Below are 24,175 nucleotides of genomic sequence, written 5' to 3' on the forward strand. Positions count from 1 at the left end.
GGGCTGTGCACACACGGAGCTTCCCATTTGCAGGCTGTGCACTGGTGGAATTGGTGATCTCCTGCTTACAGAATGTAGGTGTGATGGGCCATCCAGTCTGGTAAATAAAAGGTGCTGTGCCTTCAGCCCTGCGAGGGAGTGGTGAACGAGGGGCTCCAGTCACTGTGCAGGGGGTTGAGCTTCCCCCTGAAGGGCAGGAAGAGTCCACAGGGTCATAATTAGATTGGTGATCAGGAGAAAAGGCTGCTTTGTTGCTTTAAAAAAAAATAAACCTGTTTATAAAACAGAAGTCTTACTGGAGTTGAATGGGGAAATAGTAGTTTCATTATTTGCAAAGCTTTTTTTTGTTTTTAAACAGGAGGCTTCAGGCAAATCCAGAGTCCTGTCTGCTTCTAACAAGTCCTTACTGTGAATTGCTGATGACTAATATTGTTTGTAGCTTTGTTCTTGAGTTTCCTTGTAGATTTAACTGGTCACACTGAAGATGGGCTCCTGGATTTTAAGAATCAAGCTTAGTTGCTTCAAACACTAATGGCTGAAGCATGATTGGAAAGCAAGTAGTTTTGGTGTGAGTTCAAGATTGATGATTGCCAGCCTCCAGCTGAAGTAATCACCAGATCTATTTTTGTTGTTGTTTAATCCTGCTCTGTTGCCAGTAATAAATATGCTCTGCCTGTGACTACACAATCATCGGAAATTTTAATGGCAGGTGAAGTTGAAAGAATTCAGGGTGGCCTGTTCCTTCTGTTTGTTTTTGAGTGATCCTGGAAACCAAGAATGGAGGGTCCATCCCTGTTTTGTCCAATTAATAGTGACTTAAGATGTCATCAAGTAAAATACTGCTGCAGACTAGAAATGTCTTCTTTAATTGTCACTAATAATTGTATTTCTGTAGTTCCAATGTCCTTGGTATTTTTTTTGTTTTGTTTCAGCACAGTGTTTAAATATAACTGCATTAATAATGCTGTTGAGCTTCCTGGTTTTGGAAGCGAAAAACAGAAATATAACTTCGTAGTCTCCTGCAAAACACACATTTTTTTAACATCTGGGGAAATTAAATTATTAATGTTGGAGTATGCACTTACCTGTAATAAAAGCATCTTTCCTTCTACAGATAGAACTGTCACGAAACATGGAATTACTGTGCATTAAAATAAGTGTTCTGGTTGCTATTTTTAATTCTTCCCTGGAAGCCTCACTCACAATTGAAATGTTGAAGTTATCAAGCTGGAGGTAATAGCAGTGGGAAGTGTGTTTTTGTTTTTCCAGCTCTTGACAGACTCACATACCTACTTGTGTATGTACAGAGCAGCTGTCGGCTGGTGAGATGAATCGAGTGGGGGTGGGGAGAAAAGAGCCATTTCTGTGTGTGTCCAGCGAGGAGCTCTCCTGTCACTGTCACAGCACACATGGCATGGAAGAACTTCCAGTCTCCTGCCAAAGACACCCGAATCAAAGCAGTGCAGTCATCCTTATACAACTGCCTTGAAGATGCACAGACTGTCCCTCTCCTGTTCATAAAGTGCATGGGTTTTAATTGGTTTCATTTGCTGCCTTTGGAATTTTCCCTGCCTGCAGTGAAGGCATTGATTGGATGCATTGCCAGGTAAATCATAACATCAGTATTTGAATTTTGAGGTGCTTGGCTGGAAAAATACCTTTTGTGCTGGGCAGAGCAGGGTTTGTTGCCAGAGCTGTTGTGTGCAGCTCTTGGAGAGGCAGCATTCCAGACAGATGTAACTGATACAGCTGGAAAAACACACGGACTGCTGGGTACAACTTCGCTCTGAAGGAGGGCTTTTGTTTTGTTGGTGTTTTTGGGTTTCTTGGATGTGCTTTGTGTCTTGGCACTTGCAGTTCACAGAAATCCTGACATCTCGGGGGCCTGACTGTTCGAGGCAGTGTCTTATTCATTTTGACAGACCCACAGACTTTGTGTTTTAGTCATTGCTTTTGGTTTTGATTTTGTGGAAGTAGGTTTGTGATTCGTAGACAAGGTACCACGAACACAAGGGCAGCATTTGTAAGTCAGAGCAGAGACACATCTAGTCCCTGACCTGCCTCCAGCAGTGGTCATGGCAGATGCCCAGGGAGGTCCATAGAATGGATCAAGGCAAATGGTTTTGTTTCCCTTTGGATCCAAAGTCAGAGTTCATTTCTTTTTGAGTAAAAATCATTTACTGTTTGCGTTTCTCTCTTTTTTTAGTAATTGAGTTTGGGGTTTTTTTGTTTTGTTTTTAATTTCTTTATCTATCCCTGTGACCCACAGTGTCCTTGGGCAGTGAGTTCTGCAACGTCATTGGAGCCTATATTGGGAAAACACCTCTTTTTGCTGAGGCTTTTGAACTTGATGCCTGGTAATTTCATTTGATGCAACTGAAGCTCTTTTATAGTAAGAGACAGTAAATAACTCTCCCATTCTGTCATTCACTCTGCAGACTTCTTTACATCACTCAGTGTGGGTGCTCTCACCACCTTGAGTACGTTTTACTTCAGCCTAATGTTTACTGACTAATCCTAAATCAAGCTTATATGGCTGGAAACTAAAATTTTGTTTGTCCTCTCCTGCTTTTCCTCCTTGTGCACAGAGGGCTGAACCAATATTTTTACTTTGGTCTTATGGTCTGGAGCTACAAATTGGGGTTACTGGTGTCTTAAGCAGTAGAAGTTTTCCTGCTGATGGAAGCCAGTCCATTCTGAACAAGGATCAAGTATCCAAGATTCCTTGGAAAAGTTTGTTGTTATTTTCAGTGTTACCTGAGCAGGAAATAGTGCAACAGATTATAGAGAACCTCGAGTGTATCACTCTGGACAGCACTTCTTTCTGTCATCTAATTGGAGTTACTTTATTTACATTCAAAACTGCAGTGGCTCTGTGGTTGGGACTGACTGCTCGTGCTCCATGGAGATTTCTCACTGGAACCACCAGTGGAGGTGAACAGACCATAAACATCTCCTTAGGTTGTTCTCCTTGCTGGCTGAGAACAATGTGCTTTGCTGTGCTTTGGGTTATGATTTCTGTTTTAAAGCTTTTCTTATGAAGATAAGTATTAGCTACTTCAAGAAATCAAACAAAACACGTTTTCCAAGGAGTTTGTGTTAATATGTTCTTACAGTGTATTGCAGTCTGTACTTAAAACATCTTGGAAGTCCCTCAGGCTGGGTGGGCACCTGCTTTTTCCCTTCCTTGACACCACTTTTGACAGGGACAGACAGTGGCTGGTGAGGACGACAGCTGGGTGAGATGTCTGTGAGACCTTGGGGTGGGCTTGTGTTCAGAGGTGTATTTTGGAGCTGCCTGTGTTAAAACTGCCAGTTACTCACAAATGACCTCAGAGCATAAAAGTAAAACGCTGGACTTGGCTGTGACTTCAGAGAATCAGACTCCAGAAACTTTCATTTGCTGTCTCTGGCAGACGCTGGGGCTGTGCCACGGTGACTAATAGGTCAGCTGGGCTGGGCTTAGAGGTGGGTTTTTGGCTACTTCAGAGGAGGATTTGCAAATGTCAGGCTCAGTAGCAGGAGTGTTCTCACTTAAGCAGATCTGACTGAAGAGCAGCGTGGGAGGAAGAAGGTAGAGCACATGTGATTTGAAATGGAAATAGAGATGAGCGGGAAGTTTCTATAGTAATAATTTGTGTTACAGTCGTTTCTGGCATCTCTTTTTTTTTCATATTTCCCTCTCACTTGCACACACCTTATGAGTGATTTTTTTTTGGTTACAAATCAGTTGATTGAGGTAAAGCTTAAAAAGTTTATATTTGGATTAATTCCCCCTCAATTTGCTTTTTCTGTTGGTATGACTGATATGTATGTGAAACCCAATTCTACAGTTTTACTCATCTTAAAAGTGTTCTTACATCTCTGCTGAGCTATAGGAGTAAGTACATTCTTTGTAGTTATGTGAAATACTATAAACTGGGAAATCATCTTAAAAAATTATGGGGTTTTTTATTGTCTGTAAAGTTCCAGCTCTATGACAAAAGCAAGATGAGTGTTGTTCTGGCTTAAAGGTGTAAAGTCAGTATTAAAATTGTCTGTTCCAAGAATCTGGAGTTGAGAGTTTTAAGATTCTTACCTTCAGTTATAATAATGAGGTAGGAGATATGTAAATTAAATCATTCTTTGCATTGATTAAATCAAAATACAATACTGCTCTCCTGTTGTGAAATGTGCCATGTTTGAGTAGGAAGATACACTCAGCTGATAGCAAAAGTAGTAAGTTAAATGAGCTAATGAAGAAAATAAGTTAATCTTTTACCTTGGCTTTTCAAAATAAATATGTTTGATTAATTTGCTTTTAATTAGGTAAGAACACTCTAGTGTAAATATTGTTCCTTCGTGAAGGTAGATGTGTTTTAGAGAGTAATTCTGCTGTGGAGGAATTCTGCTGCTGTTGGGGTTTTTTTGTTTGGGTTCTTTTTTTTTTTTTTGAGCCTGTGTAATTCTCATGCACAAAGCAAAGATTTTCCCGCAGTCATGCCTGAGCTGTTCCAAATGTGATTGTGCATCTGATTTGCTGTATTTTTCAGCAAATGCAGTGGTGCTTCAAGACCTCTCAAGTGCCATTAACTTCTATAAAATCATGTAAAATACGGGAAAAAAATAATCTTTCCAAGAAAATCAGGAATTTGCCATGTGGTGGTGCGAGGCCGTGGCTTTTGCTGCTCTAAGGAGTTTTCCCAACAGTTCACTAATAAGCTGCTGTCTGTGCTGAAATCCTGGGAAGGTGGTGGGTTTATCTGCTGCCTTGCTTGTTTTCCTGATAAAAAGTTGATGTGTAGTGACATTTGTTTCCTGTGACTTCCTGCCTTTAAGGAGTTTTCTGACCTAGATAAAGCAGTGGAGGGAGGGACCATATTTATTCTGCAGCTATTCCACGTTGGATGGCGTAGGGAATAAACGTAGGGAATAAACCTTCCTTCTTCAGTTAAGGCTCAGCCACTGCTGCTTTATCACTGAAGGAGCTGAGGGTTTAGTGAGTTACTCACAGAGCTGGTGCAAATCTTGGTCATTTTGTGATGCATCATGTTTTACAGGGAGAGAGAAGGTCTGTGCATGGTTGGAGTCTTTGTTTCTTCCTGTTTGATTCTGCTGCAGCCCCTGCCCGTGCTGCTGTGCTGCTCTGTCCTCTCAGGTCCTGCCGAGCAGAAACTTGGACAAAGCACCACATCCCTGTGTGCTGGAGTCTTGGTGGGAGGAAAAACGTTCAGTGTTCAGGATTTGAGAGTGGCTTGGTGAATATTGATGTGAACACATCATCTCTGTGCACCAAATGAAATGAAAACCAGGAGCACTTGACAAGCAGTTCTGTCTGTCCTGATGCAAACATCCCTGCAGCAATGCAGCTCGTGTGGGTAAAGGATGTGCATGGAATGGAACACTTGGAGAACTGCAGCTGTAAAGTAAAAAAGCCAGAGACCTGTCATTATCAGGGTGTTATGCAGCAGGACAAAATTAGTATAAAGTTGACTGGAATTAATTTTAATTCAGTGCTAATTTAAGGTTTTAAGAATTACAGAAGGGAGCTCCAGCCAAAGCCCTGCCAAAAGCAGAAAGTACTTCAGCATAAGATTGGACTGCTCAGCACCTTGTCCATTTGGATTATCCAGGGATGGGAATAACTATAATTACATAAAATGCTTCATGTAACTACAACTCCATATTGAAAAAAATAGCATCTGTATTCCCAACAGCAGAATTTCTGGAATGCACGGGCTGGTTAGAATAATGTGCAGCTTAGTGCTAAATCATGATAAGAAAATACTTGATCATTATTTAATATTGCTGCTTGATTCTGTTGTTGGTGATCTGGAGTAAATGCAATAAATATTTACAGATGGAATCAGTGTTGGTAAACATTGTCCTCACAAATAAGGAGGACAAAAAATGGAGTCAGTGAATCCATTAAAAATACCCAAAACAATGGCATGTCAGGAAGTACACAGGGCAAATCTACAGGGTGGGAAACTGTTCTGAGAAGCAGTAGGTGAGTGTATGTGAAAGCCATGACTGGGGAGATCATGAGATGCCTGTTGTGACATGATGTGTCAGAGCACTGATGTGAGGACAGTGTGGAAACAGGGGAGTGGGGAGGGGCTGGAACTTCACATCGATCTGTAATCAAATCTGTGTTAGAGAATCTTCCAGGAGTGCAAGGATTTAAGTGGATGATTGCTGAAAAGAATGGAAGGCTGCAGGGAGCCCCAAGTAGTGAGGGACTTAAGGGGTTCAGTGTGTTTGTTTTACCCAACGGGAGCACAAGGTGGCTGGGTTGGGGTAGGTCCACTTTTATGGGGCTGAATTGGAGCACTAAAGGCTCACTAATGGATCACACAGGGGTGTGAAACCCCAGAGGCTGTAAACTCAACTGTCAGGGTTTGAACTGAGCAGGGTTGGGATAGTTTGCTTGTGAGAATGGTGGGATCCCTATTTCACCATCTTCTGTTGATAAAAAAATAGCCCTTGCTGTAGTTGGATCTGGTGATTGTGGCAGTGCAGGTGTGGTTGGGTGACATGTCATGGCTTAGGGTTAGAACAGGTACACATGAGGCTTTACTGCTTCCCCTGCAAGCCTTTTTAAATAATCTGTCACGGGGTTGTAGCAAGAGACTTTTTTATTATGTGTTTTAATGAAGAGACAGTATTTGGCTTGATTTTTAATTAAAATTGCTTCTAAAGCATCAAACATCTAGTTGGACATTTGTGTATTTACACTTGCCAACAGTGTTCTCACAAGCAGATGATTTTGATGCCTTTGTTCATTATTGGTGTAGTTTTCTTATTGGAGTACACTGCACAGTTCCAGAGATAATTTTTGTATAATATACAGTGATTCTCTGAAAATTCTTGTTCTTCAAGTAAGTCACAGATACAGGTCATGAGGTATAAGCTGCTTAGTTCTTGTGTTGATAAGAAGTCAGGTTAGTGTGTAATGGAAAAGGTGTTTACACTTTGTGCTGAACTTAGATTTTCTAAATCACTTAAAGGGAGATGAATGTGTGGATTTGATTCAGCAATTATGTGGACAAATTAATGTATTGATAGAAGTTGCTTTTAAATTCTCATTTTTTCACTGATGGGTTGTGATATGGGAGCAGATATTTTGCTTACCCTTTTCCTTCTTTTTTCCCTTTTTTTTCCTTGTCACAATTGGGAAAAATTAGTTTAACTTCCACTGAGGTATCAGTTTTCTCAAAAAGAAATGTTGGTGTCTTAGCACAGTGTACAGTTATTTTACTATATCTGAGGTAAAAGTCTGATTATTTATGAAGATAGAAACACTGTTACCTGGCTTGTTTGTTTGTTTTGATGTTCTTGGTTTTTTTTTTAAGACTGAGAATACACAAAAAATTTGGGTAGGATATAACTTGAAAAGACAAGGCCTAAACATGCAGTTCATATATTTGAGTAGTAGACAGGCTTATTGGTTAAATCAGTGCAGTAAACACACAGGGAAGGTGGTTGGGAAGGATAAATGATGGAAGCTGGCTCTTACAGAAGAGACTTTCCCTCCTGGGGTGATCCCATGATCTTCTGGCCTTTCCAGGCAGGTGAAGGCCTCAATGGGGGAAACAGAGAAATAAGATTAAAAGGAGTAAAACTTAGAGAAGAGAAGGGTGAGTGTACTCAGGTGTGGGGGTAAGTTCAAATTTGAACCAGAGCAAGCTGATTATTTAAGGAAGTAAAAATGCCTGTAAAAATAATGGTAAAGATGGTGAACACTCTCAGGCACATGGGAGATCCCTGGGGTTGTCCTGTGCAGGATCAGGAGTTGAACTCAGTGATCCATGTTGGTCCCTTACAACTCAGGAAACTCCGTGATTGATTTTAGCATCATGCTCTGTACAGGTTAGAAAAATGGAAAAGGAGAATTCAGTCACTACATGAGAAAGGTGAGGACACAGGGCCAAGGTGTTTTGCTTTAGAATATAGGTAGGGAATTTGTGGGGTTTGTAGTCGTGTGAGAAGTGAGAGGGTTTGCTGGGAGCCTTGAAAAAGGACTGGGAAAAGTTGAAGATCATCTCAAGAGCTCAGGCCAAGAAGCAACACAGTTGTAACTGTTGCACAATGTAAGGAGGCTCTGACTTGGATATTCAGTGGGGGAAATGTGATTTAGAAGAGTCTGGGGTCTCCCTTTTTAGGAACATGGGCTGTGCTTTGCTGAGCATCGGAGCTGATCCGGTGTCTCGCTGCTGCTGAAATGGAGCAGGGCAGGGAGGGTCCTGTTCTCTGCAGTGCTCCTGACTGCAGGTTGGGCTTGGCCTTGGAGCTCATCAGATGTTCCGTGAGCCACTGCTGTCTGCTTTTTCTGCTATTTTTGGGTCTCTGCTGTTGCACTGAAGTGGCTCACAGAGAGCTCTGGCAGGCAGTGGAGCTGGCATGGAGGATGTGGTGGGCCTGCACAGGCTTTGGGCAGCAGTCAGCTGGCTGGGTCTTGTGGAATTGTACATGAAGGAATTGCAGTTTAAGAGCTGTTACACTACATGAAATAAAAATGGAAAGGAAAAGAAAGATCCAAAGCAGAGTAAGACCAAAACTAATTTTGGTGTATTAAAAAAAAAAACACTTGCAGTGTAATGTAAAAATGTTTTAATCCTGAAAGTTCTTGTGACAGCATGCTCTTGGATAAAGGGGTGTGCTTACTATTTGTTTTAAGTTAAAAATTTTTGAAAAAGGTGAATCTAAGACTGGACACTGAGATGACTCTTTTGTGTCATACCATTTGCTTTCTGGCTCTCTTTTTTCAGTCTCTTCTTAAATGTGAATACATAGAGAAAACCATAAGAGAAAAAGGATTACAAGTTGCTTGGTTATGGATCATCTCCTGGCAGAGGACAGTGTTAATGTATGGTCTGCATGTCATGTGCTGAATCGCCCCATCTCCTGCCTGGAGCCAGGCTTTGCTCCCCAGCTCACCAGTCCAGTTGGTGGTTTAATATATTGTGGAGTAGTGGAGTCAGAAGCTCAAGGGAAAATTGAGCACTGAGGATATAGTGGAGATAGATGGCCCTTTTTAAAATTTTATATGGTGTTTTTGTTTGTAGTGTGTGTGTGTCCCAAAAAAACCCTTTTATCTCAGAAGGCAGACTTCCATACCTGTGAGGCAGGTGACTGACTAGAGCTTGTGCAGCTTTCTGTCGACTGCCTGAAAGAAAAGGACTATTTTGAAGATAATTGTAAAAGCCTCTCTGATTTTTACATGTCCTTCATTGCAGGGGCTGAATATACCCCCAGTGGGTTTTCAGGAAATATGTACATCTGCTCAAGTTGGCAGTGCAGGTAGATCAGGTGTGATTTGGATTTCCTGCATTGCCTTTGAGGCCTCAGCTTGATAGGTTGCAGAAACATCTCAAAGTTGTCATTGGAGGGGGATTTTGGTGCCCCTTCTTTATGCAGGACAGTAAATCCAGAGTGCCCCTGAAGGCAAATGTGCAGTCAGTAAATCAGTTGAACTCATCCAGCCTTCCAAAACTCCTTGGGTAGCAGGTCTGGAAGTAGCTGCATTGGCTTCCTGCTCTGATGGAAGTGGCTGCTCACTCCAAGCCTTTCTCCAAGGAGAAGTTGTTCAGCTTTTCAGTCAAACCATCACTTGGAGGAGCAGGTGATAACAAATACCACCCTTCATTTCCAGTGCAATGTTTGGGGAACTTGGGTGCTGGCAGAGATTAGTAGGAGTGAATCACACAAATGATCGTCAGTCAAACCCCTGTTTATCACTTCCACAGGTGTAAGCAGTCAATAACAGCATGAGTAGAGAGGTGTTAAAGGAAGCAGAGTTACTTCCTTTCCTTAGAGGTGTGAATGTCCTGGGTGTGGCTGGGTTAGGCTCAGAGAAGGTTTATAGGAGGTGTTTTTCCTGGTATGGTTTATCTGGATATGGTTTATGGTTGAACACTTGTTTTGGGGAAAGCAGCTGAAGCACTTGTGTGTAAACATGACCCAGGATGTTCTGTCAGAGGGATTGGTGGCTCTGGTCCTCTCTGCCCTTTCATCTCACTGAATATTTTTGCTTTTAGGAATATGAGGTGCTGCAAACCAAACACTGAACTGTTATGCTGTTCAGAGGTTCTGAAACCCCTGCTTTGAAGAGTGTGCAATATCTTCTGAAGTAACTTTATTAAAATTACTAGATTGGGTAACAAGATTCTCACAGAATGATGAAATTCATCCTCATGCAGTCCTACTTCCAGTGGTACTATGAAGATCAGAGGACAGCCCTTTTCCTGGCACCACTTTTGCAGTTGCATCACTGAGTGGAAGAGAAACGCAGCAGTTTGAGGTGGTTCCCCTGTGCTGGGAACGTGGGTTCTGAAATGAATGCAGAGCTGAATTCAGAGTGTAGGGTGAGCTCTACAGTTTGGGCTTGGGTAGAGTATTATTCATTCAGCTTTCTAGATATTGGTAATCACCACAAACCTTTTGGACCTGGGAAGCCCAGTGTGTGGCAGTTGAAGTGCTCGGGCGCGTGTGGCAACTCCGGAAGGAGATGCAATAGGTAAAAACCACAGGAGAAGTTCAGTTGTTTGTTTATCCTCTTCAATTGAAATCCAAGCCTTTGTTTTTAAAACCTTTTCCTGGTATTGGTCTGTCCATAAAGCTGAGAAATGCATTTTATTCTGTTTCATCAGCAAATTCCAGAATCCTTTAGCAGTGCTCAAATGCCTTGGGAGCCCTGGCAAGACAAAACACCCCTGTGCGGTGAGAGGGGCAGAGCTGTGCCCTTCCTTGCCTGTTCCATTGCTTTCTTCACTCACTGCATCCCCTTTTCTGTTTTCCTGCCTCCTGAAGGATTGCTGCACTCTGGGGAATGCAGCAGTTGGAGCAGGATCATGGAGAGCCTTCAGGAGTTCTTGGGAGCTGAGGTGTACAAGGTGTTGTGAGTGGGGTGAGAGGGAGGTGACAGCAGCCAAGCTGACAGCAAAGCAGGCTTTTCCAGAAGGCTTTCATTTTTACTTGTCTTTGCTTGAATATCCAATTCTGTGAATGTCCAGCCTTTCTGTAGCAAAACTTTCTTCACTATAACTGAGATTCTGCCAGAAGTCTGTTAACTTTAAAAAAAAAAATTCAATTTTCCTAGCTGTTTTCTTTTTTGAAGGTTTTCCTGTGGGCTAAGGTGCTTTTTTCCCAGAAAGTATTTTTTCCTTAACTGCATCATAGGACATAGAGAATATTGCCTGATTCAGACAGAGAAATTTGGCACTAATTGTTAAACTCATCTGAAGATAAAATGGAAAAACTCATTCACAGTTGGGAGAAGAACTCAGATCCTTCCACCTTCCTCTGTTTTAAACATGCAAGTCAAATTCAAAGCAATTTGTGATGGAAATTTTAAATGTCCTTCACGTATTCTGGCCTGTTGTGAATGGCTTTTTCTGTCTCTGCAGTGCAGCCAGAGCACTCCTGCCAGCACACCCTCGTACACAGATGTTGACTTTCCTGTCAGTAGTGAAACAGCCCTGCTTGTTTTATGGGGTGGTTATTCTGAGGTTGGAAGATTGTTGAGCCTGGAAGAGATCACTAACCCCAGCTTGCTACTTAGCTATAAATAAGTTTGGTCTGCTGTGGACTAGTAAGTACTCAAGATTCTTAGGTGAGGTTATTCACTATTATCTGGGGCTATCAGCAAACTGGGTGGTTTGAAGCCTTTAAAGAAAACAAGCATGGAAGCCATGGCAAAGAATCAAATAAGCATCTGAATATAAATAATTGAGCCCTCAGTCTGAAGGATAAAATAAAATTCTATAAAAGTTTTAAGTTTGGGGTTACTGTTGAAAAGTTATTTTGGCTTAATAGTAGCTGAAGGAAAGATTATTCATATTCGTGGATGTGTGTTCTTTGTGTTAGCTGGAACGTTGCTGTAAAGTGTGCCATAAAATAATTGGACTTCATCTGAAGAGCTTGAAAGCTTGGTTATGTAGAATACAAAATAACCATAGTGTGGGAGAGTGTGATTTTGACTATTTGGAGAAATAACAGGGAGAAGAAACCGAGGAAGGTGGTTTTAATAAAAAATGTCGGTTGTAAAAATCGGGCGTTTCCACAGTTTTTGAGGTGGAGATAAAATCCTACTGTTGTGGAAATGAACCTGAGAGATGTCAGTCTAGGAATGTGTTGTCCAAGCCTCTTTGTCTGGGAGGCTTGAGAAAGCAGGGTGTGTTTTTGGTGATTCTCATAATAGTCCTGTGATTCCATTCTTTTACTGAAAGGTGTTGATGTGGCTCATCCCCAGGGTAAACTCATAAACTCGTGTGTCTGCAACTTGTTCTTTTTGCAACAGCATTTGATAGCACAGGGTTTGGTGGTTTTCTTGTTCCTCCAGTTAAATTCTTTATCTGGAAGGTCTAAGCAGTTTAGGGTTAATTATTCTCAGATAAATATAGGTAAGTCCCAGGGGCGTTGGGAGCCTGTTGCAGTGACATTGCACTTGAGCTGGGACATCCCCGGGCTCTGGGGAGGGAAGTGCTGGTTACTGGATGTGTTACACCAGCACAGTTTTGTCCTTTTTGTGACTGTTTTGGTTTTGTGGGAGCTGCTTGTTCAAACTTTGCCCGGGAGGTTTGGAGAAGAGAATATATGTAACTCTCCAATGTTTTTTTAGGGATGCTTTGTGGTAAATAAACTGCTGACTGAGAACTCAGTGCCAGTGTGTGATACAGAGAGAGCAAGGGCTTGGGCTGATCAAGTTCTTCACTGAGAGAAGGAGACTTTTATTTTTAAATCTGAAAGGCCCCTAGATACTTGTGATGGTTCACACCATCTTTAAGTCATTAGAATAACCCTCTTAAAGATGTTCTAAATGGAGAGGGGATTTGACTGGTGCAGGTAATGATTTAATACAAAAACACAAAGGAAAGAGCAATTGCTTGAGGGGATTTAAAATGAAAATACTGCAGGACAGGTATTGAAAAAGAAGTAAATAGATGTGATAGCAGGCACTGGTTTGGGTGCAGAAGGGGCTGATTTGGGTCAGAGAGGAGCAGACAGCAGTGGTGGTGATCCTTCCTCAAAGGATCTGTGTGTCAGCACAGAAACAACATTGTTGGTACAGCTCTGACAGAAATGGAAATGACTGTGGAGAGGGGAGGCAGAGCTGGCTGGTGCAGAAAGCAGGTATTTGAAGCTGCATGTTTGAACTCCATCTGAATCAGGTGGTTTTTTCCCCTGTGCTTTGGAGTCCTAAAGCTACACCAGTGTGTTTGCCTGTCATCTGGGCACCGTGTTCTGTGTCGCTGTGTTTGAGATGGGAGTGCACAGAGCAGTGTGCTCAGCTTCAGGGGGGCTGCTGGTGTGCTCCCTAAATGTGTGCACTGCTCATCCAGAGCCTGGATCCGGGCACAGAGTGGCCTGGAGGAGCCACAGACACCACAGTAGTCATTTTATGTAATCTTAGATAAACTGAGTCTGCTGCTTTTAAAAGTTGCTTCACGCTACCACTGGTTACATTTAATATAAGCTCTTGAAGTGAGCGAGCGCCAAGCAAAGCATTGTTTGGAGTATGGAGAAATAACCTGGGAGCCAAAATTAGCCCGTGCTCATGTGGAGTGGTGTGTGTTTCGTCAGGGCTGCCCAGATCACGTCCTCCCTGAAGGCAGCACATTTCAGCTTTAAATGTTTGAGCTGTTACAACATGGAACATGCTGGGGAGTGGTGCCAGTAACATACGCTGCACATATGACCAGCACATGCCCCACTTGAGCCCAGCCCATGAATTATTTACTTTTTGTTACAAGCTGTTTATTTTTGAGAGGTTTTTTTTCCCCCTCTGTCAGTGTCAAGCACTGAGCCTTTTGTTTCCTTTTTTTTTTCTCTTCCTTTCTACTCTTGCTGTTGATTCTGTGTTTCTAAAATTCTCTGCTGTGTTTACCCCCATGCCTGTTTTGTGTTTGTTTTCTCAGGAAGCCATCCCTGGTCCCTCCTGTGGTAGTGTCATTGAAACTGCGGAGACCAGGCTGATTTATTTTCAACTTGAAATGGAGAGATAAAATGACCTTATACTTAATCTTTTGGGACTTGGTCTATATTCACTAGTTAGCTGTGATACCTTTTCTTAGTGTAAATTTTTTACTGTTATGTTCCACATCTGTGAAATGGCAGGTTTTCCCCTCATCCCTTACCATCTTTGGTTGGATAAGTGGTCTGAAGCAGACACTCCATAGGCCTCTTCTGATTTTTAAACTCATTTTTGATGACAACTTAAGTTCTCAGACTGCCTGTGACTCTTCACATCTCTGTGCTGTGGATTGTGGTGCAGAACCTCAGAGTGAGCACTGAGCCAGCCTGACGGGCTGGGGAGCTCTGGAGAGCACCAGCAGATAAAACTTTAATGTACATACAGATACATTTCATCTCTGCCCTCTGTTTCATAACATTTTAGGGAGTGTTACCTCTTGGATGGGATCAGGCTTGACACAAAATTAATTGGACTTGGTGAGCTTTTCAGAATGAATCATCTCGTAGTTATTTGTGTGCACTGTAGGTAACAGGCTTAGCATTGCATACTTCTTTATATAGATTATTCTTTTAAATTCAGTTTTCTCCTGAAAGTGCATCGAGTTGAAGGATATGCTGTTACAGAAGGCTTTTGTTTCCCTTCTGAAATACATTGGTAAACTTAGTTTTTCAAGCATTTGCAGTAATTAAATATATCCTTCTCACTGCTCCTGTTCTTAGAAGCTTGCTTTTTTAATTTTCACATCTGATTTATACAATAGTACAGGTTCATTAAAACATGAACATTATAAAAACATATAAAGGAAGATTCAGGCCCTGCAAATAAACTATAACTAATCCTTTGGTTCCAAGGTGAGTTAAAACAAGCTGATAGGGAGTTAAAACTGAAAGGTCTGTCCTGTCCTGTGTGTGAGCTCTGGTGTTCACATCCTGTGCTCAAGTCAGATTAGTTTACTGGTGGGCCTGAAAAACAATCCCTGGGAAGAGAAGGGGAGAGGCAGGTTTGGGATTACTTTTCTGACAAGTCAGAAGTGCAGCTTTTTCCATTACCAGCTGGGAGGATATCAGTAAGATTGGTAAAGCAGTTTTATCAGCATTTCATAGAACCATAGAACGTTTTAGTTGGAAAGGACCTTTAGGGTCATCGAGTCAACCATTGACCCAGCACTGCCAAGGCCACCACTGACCCATGTCCTCAAATGCCACATCCACATGGCTTTTAAATCCCTCCAGAGACAGGGACTCCACCCCTGCCCTGGACAGCTGTGCCAGGGCTGGGCAACTCTTAAGTGAAGAAATTTTTCCCAACATCCAACCTGAACCACCCCTGACACAACTTGAGGCCGTTCCCTCTCCTCCTGTCCCTTGTTCCCTGGGAGCAGAGCCTGACCCCCTCCCCAGCTCCCCCCTCCTGTCAGGGGGTTGCAGAGCCAGAAGATCCCCCCTGAGCCTCCTTTGCTCCAGGCTGAGCCCCCCCAACTCCCTCAGCTGCTCCTGCTGCTCCAACCCCTTCCCAGCTCCATTCCCTTCTCTGGACACGCTCCAGCCCCTCAATGTCCTTCTTGTTGTGAGGAGCCCAGAAGTGACCCCAGGACTGGAGGTTCCTCAGCAGTGCCAGCACAGGGGATGGTCACCCCCTGCTCCTGCTGCCACACTGTTCCTGATCCAGGCCAGGTGTCATTGGCTCCCTGCCCACCTGGGCTGATGTTGTGCTGACCAGCACCCCCAGGTCCTTTCCCAGCAGCAGCTCTGCAGCCTCTCTGCCCCTGTCTGTGGCACTGCAGGGCGTTGTTGTGACCCAAGGGCAGGACCTGGCTCTTGGCCTTGTTGAATCTCTCCCTGTTGGCCTTGCCCATGGATCCAGCCTGTCCAGATCCCTCTGCAGAGCCTTCCTGCCCTCAGCAGATCAGCACTGCCCCCCAGCTGGGTGTCACCTGCAAACTGCCTGAGGGGGCCCTTGGTCCTCTCATCCAGATCATTGATAAAGATCAAACCTGGGCCAATGTGGAGGTTTTCTGCTCGTGGAGGATCATTCTTTGTGATTCCTGATCCTGTCTCCAGGGTGCAGCTGCCTCCTTGTGCTCTGGCACCACTAAATCCCTTGTCAGCTGGTTCTCACCCTAACCAGAGAATACTATTTCCTTCTTAAAAATGTTCTTCAGCCAGGTCACTTGGTGCTGGGTGAGTCAGTTGAATCCCTGAGGGGCTTAACAGCCAGAGGTGTCCTTGGCCACCTGCTCCACAGGCAGGAGAGATCCAGGGTGTTTCTGGTTGCTGGGTTCACAGCCATAATTGTGACCCACAGACCTTGGAATAAGAAGAAAAAGGAAATAAAAGGAGACCACTGATGAAGTTGGACTGGAAAAGCAGCAGAACTGCTGGTACTGTTTTTAGTAGGTCCAGACTGTGTGACTGATGGTCCTGGTCTTGCACTTCACAGGTGTATCTTTGAACACAGATATTTGATAACCACTTCCTGTTGAACTTTGTGGTTTGTTTTTTGAACAGTGATGAAGAATTTAAGGTTTTATGTGGTATTTCAAGCTCTTTGCATCAGGTGAAGGTGTCCTGTCCCGTTACCTGGACAGTTCTTAGGGAAAAGTCACTGATTCTTCTGGCACATCCACATAAACTGGTGTTTTCTCAGGAGAGAGAGCAAAACTTGAGCGTAAGATACAATTTTATAACTGAACTAATTAGTGCTCGTAAGGCCTTTCTGCTGCAATTCCCTGTGATGATTAAAGGAGTGATAATTTAGAAATATCTAATGCACCTTTTTGACTCTCTCTAGAAAACACGACAAACTCGTGCATTAAAGTCACCATTTAATGAACAATCTGTGCATGAGGGGGAAAAAAATTGTGATTATTCCTTTTTTTGAGGAAGGATGTTAAAGAACATAAGTTTATAGAGACTATTTTTAATCATCTGAGATGTCTGTTGTCTTAGTTTTCAGCTTTTCTGACTTAAAACCTGTACATTGTTGTATACTGGGAAAGTGTACACATGTTATTAGAGTGCAGGTTAAGGCCATGGTTGTGCCCTCCAGAATTTTTAAATGGTGTCTTAGATCTTGATATTTTAATCTTTATCATCTCCATTTTTGCTTTGTTTTTTTTTTTTAATAGAATTTAAAATATTAGTCTTTTTTTTTTCCAGATGGATGTTTCTAAGATCATAAAATAATTGAATGTATGAGTTAAAAATGAGGGAAATGGGCTCCAGATATGTAGTATTTGTTGCTACATCTGTATTTATGATAACTTTAACTTAGGGACCACCTTGAGCATTATGGTAAATGCCACACTTTTCATGGTGCTTCCTGTACTGTTACAGGGATTTAAATATATATATGTTCTTTGGATAAAAGGTTTTTTGTTACTATTGACAGAAGTGTGATATAATGCTGTACACATATGGGAAATTAGGAAAAACTTTCTGTAACTAGGGATTAACATTTCATTTCGCCGTCTTTCTGAAATTCTGAATCTTACAAATATCAGTTTTTAAGGGTAAATGGAAACATGTTAATTTAAGTGCTGTGAAAATTAGTGTTTGCAGTTCTCTTTATGCAGCATATGCATGGAACTCATTTACATCTCTTCAGCTCTGCCAGACAAGTGGATTCTGCAGTGGAATTTTGAAGAAATCCCATCACTGATGAAATTGTTAAATATTCAATCCCACGTTCCGATTTTACTACAGAAATGTGTGATTTTGTAGCAATCAGTATTTGTGCATGACAGAAATTAAAGAGCAGCAAGTGGCCTCCTGGTGCAGGGAAGGTCCAGCAGAGACGTGGGGGGTTTAGGGTGGATGATTTGGAGGAGTTTGTGATCTGGCAGTTTTGACAGTCCCACTGAGGGAAGGTGCTCCCCTGAGAAACTGGGGAAGCTCGACTTGAGCAAATGTCACTTTGCATTTCCAGGAGGGTGAAAGTCAAACACGTTGCTTTCTCTAGATCTGGGAAAGCTTTGGAAATTTCTGCTCATCCAGGGAAGTTTCATAGTTTGAGCAATGCAGCAGAATTTTCCTCTGTCCAAGAACTTTTTGGAGTTGATTGCAGCTTGCTTTTTATTCAGCATTTCAATCATTTAATAAACTTAACAGCATCAACTTGGTTGCTTAAGAAGAGAAAACTCAATATTAATTTTTATTCTGGAAGTCTCTGTAATATTGTGTCATTACCCACAACGTGCTTTGTCTCTGACAGAGAGAAAGGCCCAGAGTTCAAAGCAGAGTGAAACAGTGCATTATATACCAGAACCCTTTTTTTTCTGTATAGATGTTATTTTTTTAGAAAATTTAATGCTCTGGAAGAGCTAAATCACAGAGTAATAATAATAAAAAGTCTGGAATTTGAAGCTAAACCAAAAGTAACTATTCTCAAGACATGGTTTATTATCAGAAAACCTCAGATTGGGGTTGGGTCACACAACCTACCGAGATGGTTTTGTCACTGCCCTCCACAGCATGTTCTTTGTCCCGTGGGATTGATCCAGTTTTTGTGGATTGTGGTGCCTGGCTGCAGGAATGCAGATAGACTGAAACCAGGCTGAGTGGGGTGCAGCATTGCCCTTGATTCACATAGGACAAGGAATAAAAAGAAAAGTGAAGATAGTACTTGCCATGTATTTGCCTCACCGAAGCAGTTTGGTTGTTGCAAAAAAAAAAAAAAAATTGATAGTCTGGTTTTTTTTGGCCAGTGAAAGTTCTTGCATTTTCATTCCATTGGTATGGGGCAGGGTAGGAGTATGATTAATTAAAAATGGAAGATATAACATAGATAAACAAAATTAAAGTGAGTCCTTTGGTATCCCCAGGGGGTGGGATGTGCCCTGACTGTTGAGCAGCTCCAGTGGTGCCTCACAGGGACATTTGCAGGTGGTTCTGCAGGGGACAGGTGACAGGAGTGAGTAACACTTGTAGTAACCTGGCAGGTGTTTGCCATCTGGAATGAGGAACTCTTCATTGCTTTCCTTTAGTAATAAAGAAGAGTAATTTTTAATATTTAGGATATAAAGTTTAGCTTTTCCTGCTTAATTTTTTGTAATTACTTGAAATACTGTTTTAATTTTCTTCTCTTTGATAATGGAAAAAAAGTCCTGCTTCCCATAGAAGCACAGGTTTGTGTAGCTTGGCATCTGCAAATTCTACAGTATTTAACTATGGATTTAAATTAGAATGTATGCATTTAATGTGCAGTTTTCATGGTGTAATAGTAAAGTAGTGATGAAATGAAAATTCCTTTAGCTCTGTTTGGGAGGATGTGATATATTGCTCAAGATATGTGTGTATGTTACTTTTTGCCATGAAGGCTTCACAGCCACTTTTGTGCTCCTTGAACAGCTCCTCTTGTGCAACAAACTCTGATTAAAATACCTCAGGCTAATTTAATGAAATAATCTCCCTTTTGCTGAAGATGTGTCTCTCACCTGATGTTTTGCCTCGTCAGGTGGTTGTAGAAGGAAGACCTAGGGGACAATCCAATGATTTAAACAAAGATTGGCTGTTGGGGAAAAATATGTTCTGTTCCCAGCTCTGTTGCACACTTGCCAAAATGCCTTGGCCAAGTCACAAATCTGTTTAATCTGTTTTTGAAAATGGGGATAATACTTCATGGGAGGGAGCAGGGGGATGATGATGATGAAATTTCAGTGCTCTTTTCCAGCACTTTTTATCAAGAGCTCTGCCTTTTAAAATGGATCCCTTGGGGGTTGGAAGGAGATTACTTGATCTGCAGGATAAACTCCCCAACTCTCTCCCTGCTCCCTGTTTTTGAGGACTACTGGTGCTGGTTTTCCTGGTGCTCCAGGCTTTCTTACATGCACTGTTCCTGTGGGAATGCTGCTATCCCTGACCTTTGGTGTTGCCTGGGAGTGCAAAAACCACTGGATGTAAGGAGCTGATGTGAGTGCAGTGCCAGTGTGTTCTAATGAAAGGTGTTACAGAAAGGAGAGCAGTGAGTTTAGTTATGATTGAGACCTTGAAATTAGCACATATGGGAACACATAACTTAGTTCTGGAAGGTTATTTCCCTTTATTGATTCAAATTTCAACCTTTCAAAGGGAATGGTTTGAACAGTTCCTTACTGGGAGTGTTTTCTTGTATAGTAGGTACAGTACAGCTTTTAAATTCAGAGGTAATGATGGTTTTACTTACCTTTTTGAAGCAAGATTGAACTGAGGTGACTTCAACTTACTAAAACATCAGCAGATGTCTACATTTCAGCTCGAGTGGTTTTCTGCTGAATCAGTCAATTAGCTGGAGGTGCCAGTGGCTCCTGATAGCAGGTAAGTGGAGCTGTTGTGGCTGGGACCAGAGCTGGTGGAGGAGGCAGGGAAAAGGCTTTCCTATCCCATGAAACCATCCCTGAGGGGTCAGGCTTTTATTGGTAAGAGCCTGGTTGGTGCCTGTGCTTCAGGAATCTGGGCTTGTATTGTTATTATGGGTGTTGTTTGGAGGGGGGTTGTTTTGCTTTATAAGGGGGGGGGGAGTGAGAGTCTGTGTGTGTGTGTCTGCACCTAAACTCCCTTTAAATCAAGGCAAAACAGCCACTCCTGGACCTGGTTTCTCCAAAGCACATCATGCCTTTCCCTTCTCTGGGATGAGCACCATGAGGTGCTCATGGTCTGTCCACTTTCCTCTGGAGACAGATGTTGAACACTTGGGGACATCAATCCCATCAATCCCATGCTTCATGTTTCCGTGCTGTCCCCTTTCCGTGTCTGCGCTGCTGCTCCTTTATCAGTGCAGTGACAATGCTTGGCCTGTATTCTCATGCAGACTTTTATTGAGTCTGTTTTTTGATTCCTGGACGGATTTCCACTTGCGTGACTCTCTGACCGGTTCAATCACGTCTGTTGTTTTTATTCCCTTTTATCCTTCTGCACTTTCCTGCTGCCCCTTGCACAGCCCACGATTTGGGAACTTGGCATGGCCTCAGAACAGCTCAGGAGGAGGAGGAGGAGTGCTTCTTGAGGGATATTTTCCAATAACAACGTGCTTGTTGTAGATTAAATAGTTTCGTTACTTTGTGGCTTTTCAGACTCTTTGGCATCTTGATTGGTTCTTGAGTGCCCCCACGAGTGAGGAGGGAACCTAAATTTATGGAACACTGTAGAGCAACCAGTGCACAGAATGTACCTAGAGGGTGTGCACATTCACTAGAGAAGTTTTAGGAATTTGCAAGTAGAAGAAAAAGCAAAAGGTAATTTGAAAAAACGTTCTGCAGAGTATGGTTGGTTAAAAAAAAACCATCACGGAATATCACATAAAATCTGGATTTCTGCTGAAATACCCAGCCCAGCAGTGTCACACAGTGAAGCAAGTATGGAATGGCTCTTGAACACCAGCCATCTTTAGGTAACTGTGAAATTTAATTAATGCCCCATAGCTGTGAGAGAGGAGGCTGAAAAAAGCCTGTTCTTTGGCCAGACAGGCAGATTTAGGGGGGAAATGAAACACTGCTGTCTACTCAGAGTTCGAGTGGTAGGAAGCAGTTTTTGTCACTCTTCAATGGCCTGAGTTAGTCATGGATTTTCTGTGTCGAATAAAGGGCTGTGCTGCTCTAGGAAGCAGAGTTCTGTCTTGAAAAGCCCACCTAAAATAAACATTGCTTCCTTAATTCGGGAATAATCCCTGTGTGTGCAGGCCTGCCTGGGTGGGTAGCTGCTCTCTTGGTAAGGATTAGGAGGTTTGGGCACAGTTTTGCACTGGAATGCAGGTCTCTGATGAGGTAATCAATGAAGGCTTTTGTTACTAAAGTAATGTATGAGTCACAAGTGCTTTTTTTATGGTTATGCTTGCGTCAAAACACATCATGACAGCACTTGTTCACTGTACTCCTCCTCCTGCCTTAATTGTAAGGGATGTGAGATGCCAAGAGCTGTCTGTTTGGCTCCCAGCAGTTTGCTTTGCTTTGCTGAGAGCTTCCTGTTTAACACTGAATCATATTATTAGAACTTCAGTGTTTCCACGTGAACCTTTGCACCCCCACGAGTGCCCTGTGACTGAGGGCACCTCGAACTAACCAGCTTGGTGGTGAAGGATGGAGTGGCTTTGCTTTGTCTGCATCAGCTCAGCTGTGCTTGGAAATCCTGGGCTCTGTGGAAAGTTTGGGAATGGCATTTACTTTGGTGAAAGTTGGAGCTTGCATGTTTGATAGGAAACCATTGTTACATGCAGTTATCTGGAAGGAAGAAGAAATGATAATTGATTTTTACTTTCCCTGTTGCGAGTGTTTTGTTTCTGTTTTTTTTTAAGCAGGAAACTGTTGTGTTATGGAATGATGTATGTAGGCTCCGTTGGGACTCCAAATAGCTGTTTGCAATTTGGCAAAGACAGAGGCACACAGTCTTTTGGACAAATTTGAAGTTGTTTTTATAGTTTAGAAGGAAATGCAGGGATTGAGACCACACAACCTGGCTCCACATACGGCTTTTGTGTACAGAGATGCTAAACACCCGAAAATGCAGTGTTTCCATAGGCGGAGTTTCTTTTGTGTTCACAGGCTGGGGAGCCTCAAATTCCAGAGGCATTACATGAGCAGTTTTAATGAATTAGTGTCTGGTTTTCCTGCAGCAGATGTGACAAGCAGCTTTATAAGCTGCTTCCCATCGATCGCTGTTTTCCAGCCCTTTTGTGTCTTTCTTTTGCTGAGAGAAAAGCAGGGAAGAGCTCGGTTTCTACAGTAACTGCTGCCTACACTCCTGCCTGCAGGCCAAGTGCTTTCTCAGTCCTGCAGCCTGTGCAGGGCTCCTGCATTGAATTTCTGTACGTTTTGTTTGGGTTTCTAGTTTGCTTTTTCTTCTTGCTCATTTAAATATTTTGCCCTCTAAGAGGAGAGAGGAGAGTGCAGTGGGAATTGGTGATTTGGAGATAGGTAATTTTAATTAACCACAGCACACTGCCACGACTGTAAGATAACCTAAATGTTTTTGCTGCTGATCGATAGCAGTGTCTGTGTGGTTGGGATGCAAAGAAAATGAGGTGCCTGGCTGCTAAAACAGGAACCTTTGGAAATTTGTGATGGCACTTCCATGATGCCTGTTTCTGTAGCGTAATAATGCAGGGCAGGGCTGAGATCAGCTTCAGCTTGCTAATAGAATTCTTTACACTTGCAGCAAAATTTGCTGTGGTGGAACAACTCCACACGTCATCTCAGCCTAAACTCTGAAACACTCCTGCAGAGATTGTGAATACAGGGTTAAAAATACCCAGTTTCTCATGACGTCAGCTCCGAGTGGGAACACGAGCTGAGCACCATTTCAGACAAGGTCATGTGTTTATTACTCAGTTGGTGTTTGCTGCTGGTGCTTCAGGAATGTTCCTGTTGTCGTCATCAATATTCTGCTGTCATAGGATCATTTCTTGACGCAGGCATGCTTGTTCCAGACCCTTCTGAAGGCAGGTCAGCACCGTTCCTGCAAGGAATACCAACCAACAGCTTCCCATACTGCTTATGCACTTGCTAAAACACGAGCAGGGAAGTCTGGAACCAAGGTTTCCCATGGGGGAGCCATTAATTTACAGCCAGATCGTATTTCCAACCTTTGCTTACAATTTGGTACAAGTGTTTTATTGGGCAGCTTGAATTAACATGAGGCTACAGCGATATTTCATCCCTTGTGATGCTGCAGAGATCTTTGCTTTTGAATCTTAAGACATCTGAGAGAGTAAATAGATCAGGAATCTTCAGGGTGTTTTCCATCCTGCTTGATGGCGCACCTGAAAAAACACCCAGATCCTTGTGAAAAGCTCAGAAGGAAAAGTCAAATTGCTGGTTTAAAAATGTTGAGAGTGTTTTGTTCCTCCTGGCAGCAGAGGTCGAGCGTGCCACGGAGCCCTGCTGCTCTCTGTGGGGGGGACATGCTGTGCAGTTATTGATCCTTGGGCCACAGAAATCAATGGCAAAGGATACAGAGAGTTAAGGGGGACACGCACGAGGTCGGGATTCACTCCCCAGAGGAAAAAGCTGCCACTCTTTAAAGGGCAATTGCTTTTTGGGTAACCTCTAGAAGTGTCCTGACTAGCAATGGCCAGGCGTAATTGAATGTAAATTAATGGTAAATTAGCCACATCAGGACTTGGTTTCAAAGCAAGGAGGAGGAATCCATCCTACCACAGTGGGGTGTGAACATGGACCTGTAGGAAGTGATGCCCTGTTCTGGCTGAGGTGGGTACTCACATTTCCTACAGGCTGTGGTCAGCTGCAAGAAG

General features: G+C 42.7%; 1 protein-coding gene across 4 annotated transcripts in view; it reads left to right on the forward strand.

Moving 5' to 3' along the window:
* Positions 1-24,175, forward strand: part of FOXK2 (forkhead box K2) — a 54,010-nt gene that overhangs the window by 9,122 nt on the left and 20,713 nt on the right. Inside the window, exon 1 of one of the 4 annotated variants that reach the window (XM_027664088.1) lies at positions 1,196-1,233. The exons of 2 other annotated variants lie outside the window; for them this stretch is intronic. In XM_027664088.1, the coding sequence (XP_027519889.1) occupies positions 1,211-1,233 (23 nt within the window). In that variant the 5' untranslated portion in view covers positions 1,196-1,210. Of the gene's footprint in view, positions 1-1,195; positions 1,234-1,394; positions 1,607-24,175 lie in introns of those variants that run through there. One more of the 4 variants, XM_027664087.1, reaches the window with a different exon arrangement.

The sequence above is a fragment of the Corapipo altera genome, unplaced genomic scaffold (assembly GCF_003945725.1).
Source record: "Corapipo altera isolate COAL_440 unplaced genomic scaffold, ASM394572v1 122, whole genome shotgun sequence".
Lineage (NCBI taxonomy): Eukaryota > Metazoa > Chordata > Aves > Passeriformes > Pipridae > Corapipo > Corapipo altera.